We start from the raw sequence: 10,490 nt of genomic DNA, 5'->3' as shown, positions 1-10,490 counted from the left end.
TTCATTTTAACAGATAAATTACTCACATTTTAAGTAAACAATTGAGAAATACATGTCTGGGCTCTACAATGATAAAATACATACAGCATTGGCCTGGGTGCCAGTGTGTTTCTGCTTAAGTCGATAACACCATATTTTTTTTTTGTCACCGTCTTGACTCCGTAAAGATGTGGCGCTCTTAAACGCATATGCAGAAACAACCTGGTACCCAGGCGAACATAACATAGCTAGATTAAACAGATTCATATTTGAACGTCACTCTGTTCCCACCGTAGACTATAATCTTTACCCCAGCAGGTATTGGCTCATTCTACTGTAGGTCCTTTGCATAAAGCCACAATGGAACAATTCAAAAATAGCTTGAATGTTTCCTGTTTAAGTCCTCGACACAAAAGGAGACACCGATTTATACTCCCTAACCAAGCAGATGGGATGGGAACAAACGAGGAGGAATATTTACAGTACAATGTGGAATAAATTCTTGCAGGTGGGATGTAGCTCTTTAACAGGAAGTACTGTCCATCTGCCAGGTGCAGTGCATTGTGGGATGTGTAGGGCCAGTCTGTGCTGTTGTAAATCTTTGAATGGGTTTGATCTGAGGCTGGAATCTTGGTTCAATCTTTGTGCAGTTGTAATCCTTGTCTCGGGATGCATGCAAAGCTCATCTTTAATATTACTGTCACTCTCCCCAATTCTAGTGTTGAGATCATCAGATACTGTTAACCGCCATGCATTTGCCCCGGTATGAGATGACGGCTTTGTGATATAGGAGTGTAGCTTTGAGTTCTCTGATCCACATGGTTTGGTGGGTAGCAGTAGTGCGATTGGACTGGGTCTATGCATCTAACCTGCGGGGGAGTCAAATAAGCAATGTCTGGCTGCGTCCTTGATAGCTGCCCGGCCCTGCCCTGGGGGGGGGGGGGGGGTCAGGTCAGTTGGGTAGTGTGTCCAGGCCCAGGGAGGCTGCGTGCTGCTTGGCCCTCAGACGCAGATTCTCGATGCTGGTGGTCTTGCTGTTGAGGCTGGGCATGCTGCCCGGAGGAGCCTGGAGACCTGCCAGGGGGCTGTTCCACACCTGCTGGGCCTGGGACAGGGATGCCTGGGACATGGACTGGTAGTAGGATTGGCAGGGCAGGGAGCTCAGGGGGGAGGGCATGTTGACGTTCATGCCTAGGTAGGGCAGGGAGGAGGGGGTACCCATGTCGAAGGAGGGGTAGTGGACCATGTTGTTGGTGGCGGCCATGTGCTGGCGGAACTGCTCCTGCAGGCGGAAGAGGCTGAGGGGGACGAGGCGTAGGAGCCCTGGGACAGACCACTGCTGCCCATGCCACCACTGGAAGAAGGGAGGGAGGGAGAGCCCAGGGGAGAGTCTGATGATGAGAGAGGGAGAAGAAGATTTTGGTTTTAGTTAGGTCAAAAGACAATTGTAAACCTGGTAGTTTGGGTCCTGGTTGCTGATTTGACTGAAACAGCATTTCAGCATCTCGGGGTTCGTGGAATATGGTCAATATACCATAGCTAAGGATTGTATCCAGGCACTCCGCTTTGCGTTGTGCATAAAGAACAGCCCTTAGTTGTGGTATACTTAAGCAATAAGGCCAGAGGGGCTGTGGTATATGGCCAATATACCACGGCTAAGGGCTGTTCTTTATGCACAACGCAACACGGAGTGCCTGGATACAGCCATTAGCCGTAGTATATTGGCCATATATCACAAATCCCAAAGGTGCCTTGTTGCTATTATAAACTGGTTACCAATGTAATTAGAGCAGTAAAAATAAAATAAATGCTTTGTCATACTCGTGGTATATGGTCTGATATACTACACCTGTCAGCCAATCAGCATTTAGGTTTTGAACCACCCAGTTTAAAATGGCCAATTTTCCACACCCCTTTGGGCCTTCTTACATAAATAACCACCACTGTTTATGTATTGTTTATGTTTAGTATTTGATGCAAAGACTATTAAAAGACAATTCCGTTTTGTAAGCTGGCTCACAGTCTCTATTTATGGCCCAATATCTGTGACTGGGATAGAAGTGTTCACACCTGGTGTGGGGCTGAGGCGTTTGCAGGACGGAGAGCCGCCTCCCGGCTGCAGCCCTGCATCCCTCTGCTGCATCTCCCCCTGAAGCTGCTGCTGCGTTTCCTCCTGCAGCCTCTCCCTCCTCAGCTCTTCTTCTCCCTCGCCGTTGTCTTCGGCGGCCGACTCGCTGTCTGAGGGCTCCGGGGAGGTGACGTTCACCTCCACGTTCATCTCTGCAGGCTGGGGCTGCATTGACTCCAAGAGGGAGGAGGAAGTGGAGGAGGAGGGAGGTGGAGGGCTCTGGGTAGAGGGCACACTTGCGGTGGAGGTGTCTTTGGTCTTGACATCCTCCTTGTCACCCCCCTCTCCGTTGGCCTCCTTCTGTTTCTGGAGCTGCTCCTTCTGCAGGCTGCGCTGCTTCTTGCGGAACTTGGCGCGGCGATTTTTGAACCACACCTGATGAGAGGAAGGATTTGAGTTGTTTTACAGTAATAACACAATGTGTCATTACTTTTCAATCTCAGATTATCTTTTGGCTGAAATGTATTGCTACGGAAACTGTAATTCTCTATCATAGCCCAGGCTTTTGATAATGTCAATATTGGTCATTTTGATTTTATATACAGTACAAGTCAAAAGTTTGGACACACCTACCCATTCAAGGGTTTTTCTTTATTTTTTAAAACTATTTTCTACATTGTAGATTAATAGTGAAAAACCTCAAAACTATTAAATAACACATATGGAATAATGTAGCAACCAAAAAAAGTGTTAAACAAATACAAATATTTTATATTTGAGATTCTTCAAAGTAGCCACCCTTTGCCTTGATGATAGCGTTGCAAACTCTTGGCATTTTCTCAACCAGCTTCACCTGGAATGCTTTTCCAACAGTCATCAAGGAGTTCCCACATATGCTGAGCACTTGTTGGCTGCTTTTCCTTCACTCTGTGGTCCCAAACCATCTCAATTAGGTTGAGGTCGGATGAATGTGGAGGCCAGGTCATCTGATGCAGCACTACATCACTCTCCTTCTTGGTCAAACAGCCCTTACATAGCCTGGAGGTGTGTTGGGTCATTGTACTGTTGAAAAACAAATGATAGTGGGACTAAGTGCAAACCAGATGTGATGGTGTATCGCTGCAAAATGCTGTGGTAGCAATGCTAGTTAAGTGTGCCTTGAATTATAATTAATTAAATAACTGACAGTGTCACCAGCAAAGCGCCATCACACCTCCTCCTCCATGCTTCACGGTGGGATCTACACATGCAGAGATCATCCCTTCACCTACTCTGTGTCTCAAAAACACCGCGCTTGGAACCAAAAATCTCAAACTTGGACTCATCAGACCAAAGGACAGATTTCCACTGGTCAAATGTCCATTGCTCGTGTTTCTTGGCCCAAGCAAGTATCTTATTATTGGTTTCCTTTAATAGGGGTTTCTTTGCAGCAATTGGACCATTGAGGCCTGATTCATGCAGTCTCCTCTTAACAATTGATGTGTCTGTTACTTGATCTCTGTGAAGCATTTATTTGGGCTGCAATCTGAGGTGCAGTTAACTCTAATGAACTTATCTTCTGCAGCAGAGGTAACTCTGGGTCTTCCTTTCCTGTGGCGGTCCTCATGAGAGCCAGTTTCATCATAGCGCTTGATGGTTTTTGCGACTGCACTTGAAGAAATGTTCTAATTTTTTTACATTTTCCGTATTAACTGACCTTCATGTCTTAAAGTAATGATGGACTGTCGTTTCTCTTTTCTTATTTGAGCTGTTCTTGCCATAATATGGACTTGGTCTTTTACCAAATAGGGATATATTCTGTATACCACCCCTGCCTTGTCACAACACAACTGATTGGCTCAAACTTTTAACAGGGCACACCTGTTAATTGAAATGCATTCCAGGTGACTACCTCATAAAAATGGTTGAGAGAATGCCAAGAGTGTGCAAAGTTGTCATCAAGGCAAAGGGTGGCTACTTTGAAGAATCTCAAATATAAAATATAAAACACTTTTTTGGCTACAACATGATTCCATGTGTGTTATTTCATAGTTAGGATATCTTGACTATTATTCTACAATGTGGAAAATAGTAAAAATAAAGAAAAACCCTTGAATGAGTAGGTGTGTCCAAACTTTTGACTGGTACTGTACATCTTTGATGCATCCAATGTGTATATTGTTGATTCTTACAAATATAATTTAAACTAATAACACATTTACTTCTACACTGAACAAAAATATAAACACAACATGATTTTACTGAGTTACAGTTCATATAGGGAAATCAGTCAATTTAAATACATTCATTGGGCCTAATTTCACATGACTGGAAATACTGATATGCATCTGTTGGTCACAGATGCCTTAAAAGAATGGTAGGCGCGTGGATCAGAAAACCAGTATCTGGTGTGGCCACCATTTGCCTCATGTTGCGCGACACATCTCCTTCGCAGAGAGTTGATCAGGCTGTTGATTGTGGCCTGTGAAAGGTTGTCCCACTCCTCTTCAATGGCTGTGCGAAGTTACTGGATATTGGCGGATACTGGAGCATGCTGTCATACATGGTGATCCAGAGCATCCCAAACATGCTCAATGGTTGACATCTCTGGTGAGTATGCAGACCATGGAAGAACTGGGATATTTTCAGCTTCCAGGAATTGTGTACAGATCCTTGAGACATGGGGCTATGCATTATCATGCTAAAACATGAGTTGATGGTGGCGGATGAATGGCACGACAGCGGACCTCAGGATCTCGTCACGGTATCTCTGTGCATTCAAATTGCCATCGATAAAATGCAATTGAGTTCATTGTCCGTAGCTTATTCCTGCCCATACCATAATCACACCGCCAGCATGACGCCATACACGCTGTCTGCCATCTGCCCGGTACAGTTGAAAGCGGGATTCATCCGTGAAGAGCCCACTTCTCTAGCATGCCAGTGGCCATCGAAGGTGAGCATTTGCCTACTGAAGTTGATTGAGAAGCCAAACTGCAGTCAGGTCAAGACTCTGGTGAGGACAATGAGCTCACAGATGAGCTTCCCTGAGACGGTTTCTGACAGTTTGTGCAGAAATTCTTTGGTTGTGCAAACCCACAGTTTCATCAGCTGTCCTGGTGGCCTGAAGGTAAAGAAGCCGGATGTGGAGGTCCTGGGCTAGTGTGGTTACACGTGGTCTGCGGTTGTGAGGCCGGTTGGACGTACTGCCAAATTCTCTAAAACGTCTTTGGAGGCCGGCTTATGGTAGAGAAATTAACATAAAATTATCTGGCAACATCTCTGGTGGACATTCCTGCAGTCAGCATGCCAATTGAACGCTCCCTCAAAACTGTGAAAAAACTGCACATTTTAGAGTTGCCTTTTATTGTCCTCAACACAAGGTGCACCTGTGTAATGATCTTGCTGTTTAATCAGCTTCTTGATATGCCACACCTGTCAGGTGGATGGATTATCTTGGCAAAGGAAAAATGCTCACTAACAGGGATGTACACAAATTTGTGCACAATTTGAGAGAAATAAGCTTTTTGTGAGTATGATTTTTTTTTTTTTCAGCTCATGGAACATGAGACCAACATTTCGCGTTTATACTGTATTTTTGTCCAGTATATATTGCTGCTGTTCCTGTCTGCAGAACTCAAAAACATCCACTAGTCATGGCCAGAAAAAAATGTATCTGCCCAAGACCGACATCATTGGAGATCTTTGGTATGGGCCCTAAAGAGGATTAAGTAAATATTGCCCGTTATCATCCTCACTCCCACTCGCTCCACCCCAGAAGATGAGAACACTTTCTTTCGACTCTGTAAGTATCCTCACCTGTACACGGGCCTCTGGCAGGTTGGTGCACATGGCCAGGCGCTCACGCATCACCACGTCAGGGTAGTGGGTCTTCTGGAAGGTCTTTTCCAGGGCCTCCAGCTGCTGGGCAGTGAAGGCTGTGCGACTGCGTCGCTGCTTTCGGTGCTGGGAGCCATACCGGGCCTCGAGAATGATGTCTTGAAATGTGCAGCCGTTGAAGGAAAAGAGACAGGGCCAATTTAATTGAGAGTCTGGCTCTGAATATGGATTTAAGTAAATGCTTCAATTTATTGTGTAAGACACTTAGTTCGACTACTTCAAGAGCCCTTTAACACAAGGCAACAGACACGACCATCACATAGCATTAGCCTGATTGTATTGCAAATATTTCTGACTTTTGGACAGATGTAAGCAATATATTCAGAAAATGTGCAACCCGTTCTTACCAGCCAGCCTCTCTGCCAGGGTGAGCGCGTGCACTGACGGCCGGTAGTCAGGGGCGTGCTGGGCCTGCTGCGCCGCCTGCTGGTGGAGGTTGTACATGGCGCTTAGCGAGTTCATGGCGTGGAGAGAATATCCATTCACTCCGTAGTGCTGCATGGCTCCCGTCAACTTTTTAAAAAAAGAAATTGTGGGAAAAGTTGTTTATGGGCATTTGTAATTACACAAGTTTGAGGTCAAATGTAGCTACAAGTCAAACAATGTATTGTTATTGTTGAATTATAGCCTAAAACCATAAGTGTGGATTGATCAAGGCTATAGTCTTGTTAATAGCCTATAGGTGTAGATTAATAGATAATTCAAAGATCAAGTAGGCTTAAGTTATTACCCCCTTTTTTAAAATTATATATTCATTTCCTATTTCCATACATTTTATTAAAACTATTTCGCCTATCAACAGCTGACTTCTAATACCTTTTAATTGGGCACCTGCATTTGGTCATGATCCAATATTGCATCAGCTATTATATGGCTATAACTGTGAAGATTTTGTATTTGTAAAGATTAAAGCTGAGAGTGAGACATTATAATATAATGGCATTGAGAAGCCAAGCCAGCCTCCACTAACCCTGTTCCCACGCAAAGCTCGCTATTTAACCAGCCTGTCCCAAGAGAGTCCCCCCCCCCCCTCCACTAAAGCCCCAGGGGCTGTATGAAATAATTAGCCTATTCTCCTGTGTTATCTCAACATTAATGCTGATATTGATATTCATTATTTGTATGTCGCACTTGACGTTGTGCCTGAAAGAAAAGCGATGTGGGCCTACTAAATAGGCAAAATATAGAGTCCCTACAGCACTAGCTGAAGTTAAAAACGCCAACGAAACGTCAACAGAAAACTACACAATAATCAGACATTAATCGGGGATTTTGCTCTGAAAAATCACACAAAAGCAAATAACTTGGCGGACCAGCAGACTAAATTATTAAATTCTATAATGTTTTCAATAAGAGTCCTATTAATTGCAGACTTATTGTCATATCCATAATGTGTAGCAAATTAGCGCATTTAATAGCCTAGCTAATTTGTATTCACACACAGATTACGATAAAATGATCCAAGACTACGATTTAAATCTAAAAATTGTCAGTGCGTTGAGAGTTTAATCGCAAACTGCTCATAAAACAAGCCACGACGAATCATGTTTATTTTTGTTATTATTTGTATTATTTATTAAGACAAGTTGGCCTAGCTTCATGTGCGTGCATATTGCGTTCATAGTTTGCAATACTGACTGCAATGTTGTTATTTTAAGAATAATAATTGTAAGTAGGCCGGTAATAATATTTGTTTGAATATAATTTCAACCCCTCAAATAGGTGGATTTGCCTGTTTCGGGTCTATTTATTTGCTATATTTAGCAGTCTTGCACTATGTCCAAAATATCATATATAGCCTACGGTATTTTATTTGTTATGCTCTTGGGAATGAAAGCCCTAAGGGTGACAGCGGGACTGTGTAGGCTAACACAACAATAATCTAAATACAGTAGCCTAAATGATAACGTCAGACCCCTATCACGTTAACATTTCATCTTGTCATTCATAAAGCAGAAATGTAGAATGTACGAAGTGAAATTATTAAAATTGGTAATAAAAGTTTAATTCAATCATATTAATAATAATAGTAATTGAACGCTTATAAGCTCATAGGCCTATATACGTTATATCGATATCATCCATATTTTCACTTTCATATATTGTCACCAAATGCAGAAGCATGAGCATTTATCAAGATCTAACCATATCTGAATGTTTGAAGGCTGCAAATCTTGATTTATCAGTTATGATGGAAGCCTATAAACTACCTATTATTAATGGACAAATGTTTTGCCGTGCCAATAATAGTGTAATGACAAGGTCATTTCAGACACATTTACAGGGATTATCATAGGCCTAAAATACAGCCTATACTGGATAAAGCTTGCTTTTAACTGTCATGTATTTGATAAAACATGCTTTAAAATTACAATAAAATGTGTTTCAATAAACTGGAATATGTCATAGCCCACGGGTCAAGGAATCTGTTTTTCTGTATTCGCTAGAGAGTCTTTGCCAGACAGCCACGAGGGAACACTTTACATTGGCCTGGACCGGGACAGAATGTGCATAGGTAAATATTTACCTATCTCCCAGAGTATTTGAGTTAAATGGGAGCCGTTTCTCCCGATCTTTGGCTGCTCGCGTCCCACTGCCCGGAGGCTTGCTGTGGCGGGGAGATGTATGAGGGCTCTTCAGTGAAATATGCTGATCTCCAGTTGGCTACCCCGTCTAATGTAGGTGCAAATAGGTTTCAAATGCTAGGCTATTTCATTTGTCATCCGTTCTGACACGTGAAAGGCGCGTGTGTGTGATTAATAATGTCAATTTCTGAATATGACAGTTCATCTTCCTATAAGTGCCATTGCCTGTAGCCTACACATGGTTTACAATTGGTTTGAGGATGTTTAAATATTAATATCTCCATGTGGAGAGAGTCAGTTAGCCTTGGGTATCTGATTTAAGCCTCATTATGCTAATTGCCGTGGATGTATATGTTCTACTCCAGACACTGAATAGGCCTGTCGCCCAGGGGCCGCCGATATGTCTGTAAAACCGACACACTCTTCTATGTGCATGCACCCCTGATTCAAGTTATGCCCAAACCTACGCTAATATACATGGATAATTTAATAAACTATGGATGAGATTAACATTTCATAAAATAATGTTGACATTTTAGCTAAGTTTAGGTGCTTCCACTTATAATAAATGCATTTTCATAAGACTACAACAATATTTTGCTCCAAGGTTTAAATTGTTCAGCAATTTTGACAGGCACACTTTAGAATGGTACTTTTCTAGCATGGTCCATCCCTGATGTTTTACTGATGCATGCCCTTCTAAAAGTTATTACCTCTTGCACACGCCGCTCCTTGGGTCTTTGAGTGTTGTAGCCTATGTCCGGCTGTTTTCAAATGGAATATTAGCTTTCAAAGTATCACCTCGTGTGTTTACTTATCAATTCCGTGCTGTTTAGTCCCGTATACTCATTTTTTTTAAACTAGTGTCCAAACTCCTCAACGCTGTCTTCTTTCAGGAATACAGTAGTCCGTTTTCTGCGCGCGGTGCTCTCGCTCTCCTGGCGTTCTCCGGAGTGTGGAAGAATCCAGAGTACTGCCATATATCAGGCTCGCGCACGAGGTAAGGTCTTTAAAGAACTCGAGCGCCCGGTGAGGTCATGCAAGATTTCAAATGGTTCTTTGCTGTGCCAATCAAAAGAGGTTTCTTCTACTCCTGCCTTTCTCCATGACTGATTTAGATTTCATTTCTGAATCCATGTCTGGACATGAATGTTGGCGTAATATTATAAAGAAGAAAAACATGTGGTTGTGTGGATCTGTGATAATTAAGTCTTAATTTAAAATACTGACATTAGCAAGGTATTGTCATATTTACACTATCAAATATCGAAACGATCAAATGGTGTTATTATTAGTATTAGCATTTCCATCCTGTTAACTTTTAGGGCCATTGCTGTATGGGTCATTCCACGAAGTGCGTGCCCTTTGCGCCCCTTTTATATTTTAAGTAGAAATTGGAATTTTAAAAGCCTATTATATTCAATGAAGTGCCTTTTAATATAGACCACGTGGAGATTTCAATACATACATTTTTTTTATATGAATAAAGACTAGCTAAAGTGTCAAAACTCAGCATTTTGACATGTCACTTCGTGCACCCTCTGTGACTTCCAGGAAGCTTTTAACCCACTTCACCCCAATAGTTCTCCAAGTTTTCACCATCATTGTAAAGCCTTAGTTATAATAATAATCTAAATAAACATTTAACAGCCAAATCATAATGCATAAGCAGGTGAGCTGGCTCTACTCTTTTTGGCAATTTTCTAGTGTTTTGTGGTGGAAAACTGAGTGGGTCGAGCACTAGTCAATTCTGTTACCTATAGAAATGTTTAAACAAGTGATATTTTTGTTAAGTTTGCATTCAATTGCCCCTCCTTGCTGCACACAACAAGCTTCCATTCCCCCTGTCACAAGGGGATTCATGGCTGATTTAAGATAAAATCTTCAACTGTGTTATGTCAACCCTTACATGGTCAACCCTGTTACTTTATTTGGCCCAATGCAGACTTTTTTATATCAATATAAAATAATTTCTGTGT

The 10,490-nt window shown here is 42.3% G+C and overlaps 1 protein-coding gene across 1 annotated transcript; it reads right to left on the bottom strand.

Annotated features, from left to right (window-relative positions):
* On the bottom strand, positions 1-9,448 carry LOC115107367 (diencephalon/mesencephalon homeobox protein 1-A-like). The gene is made up of 5 exons (XM_065009439.1): positions 9,225-9,448; positions 6,274-6,439; positions 5,846-6,024; positions 2,048-2,482; positions 1-1,315 (listed from the first exon to the last, which is right to left on the bottom strand). The coding sequence occupies exons 2-5, from the start codon at positions 6,425-6,427 to the stop codon at positions 932-934; spliced, it is 1,152 nt and encodes a 383-aa protein (XP_064865511.1). The 5' UTR covers positions 6,428-6,439; positions 9,225-9,448; the 3' UTR covers positions 1-931.
* Between the last annotated feature and the right edge of the window lie 1,042 nt (positions 9,449-10,490).

Source organism: Oncorhynchus nerka, linkage group LG24, assembly GCF_034236695.1.
Source record: "Oncorhynchus nerka isolate Pitt River linkage group LG24, Oner_Uvic_2.0, whole genome shotgun sequence".
NCBI lineage: Eukaryota > Metazoa > Chordata > Actinopteri > Salmoniformes > Salmonidae > Oncorhynchus > Oncorhynchus nerka.
This window is presented reverse-complemented; position numbering and strand designations above follow the sequence as displayed.

What these genes read in the sequence shown, in the direction of transcription:
- LOC115107367 (XM_065009439.1), bottom strand. Translation starts at nt 6,427, where the DNA reads ATGCAGCACTACGGAGTGAATGGATATTCTCTCCACGCCATGAACTCG. An exon ending in CCTGGCAGAGAGGCTGGCTG is followed by an intron (nt 6,025 to 6,273) that starts GTAAGAACGGGT and finishes GCACATTTCAAG; the next exon opens with ACATCATTCTCGAGGCCCGG. An exon ending in TGCCAGAGGCCCGTGTACAG is followed by an intron (nt 2,483 to 5,845) that starts GTGAGGATACTT and finishes TCCTCTCATCAG; the next exon opens with GTGTGGTTCAAAAATCGCCG.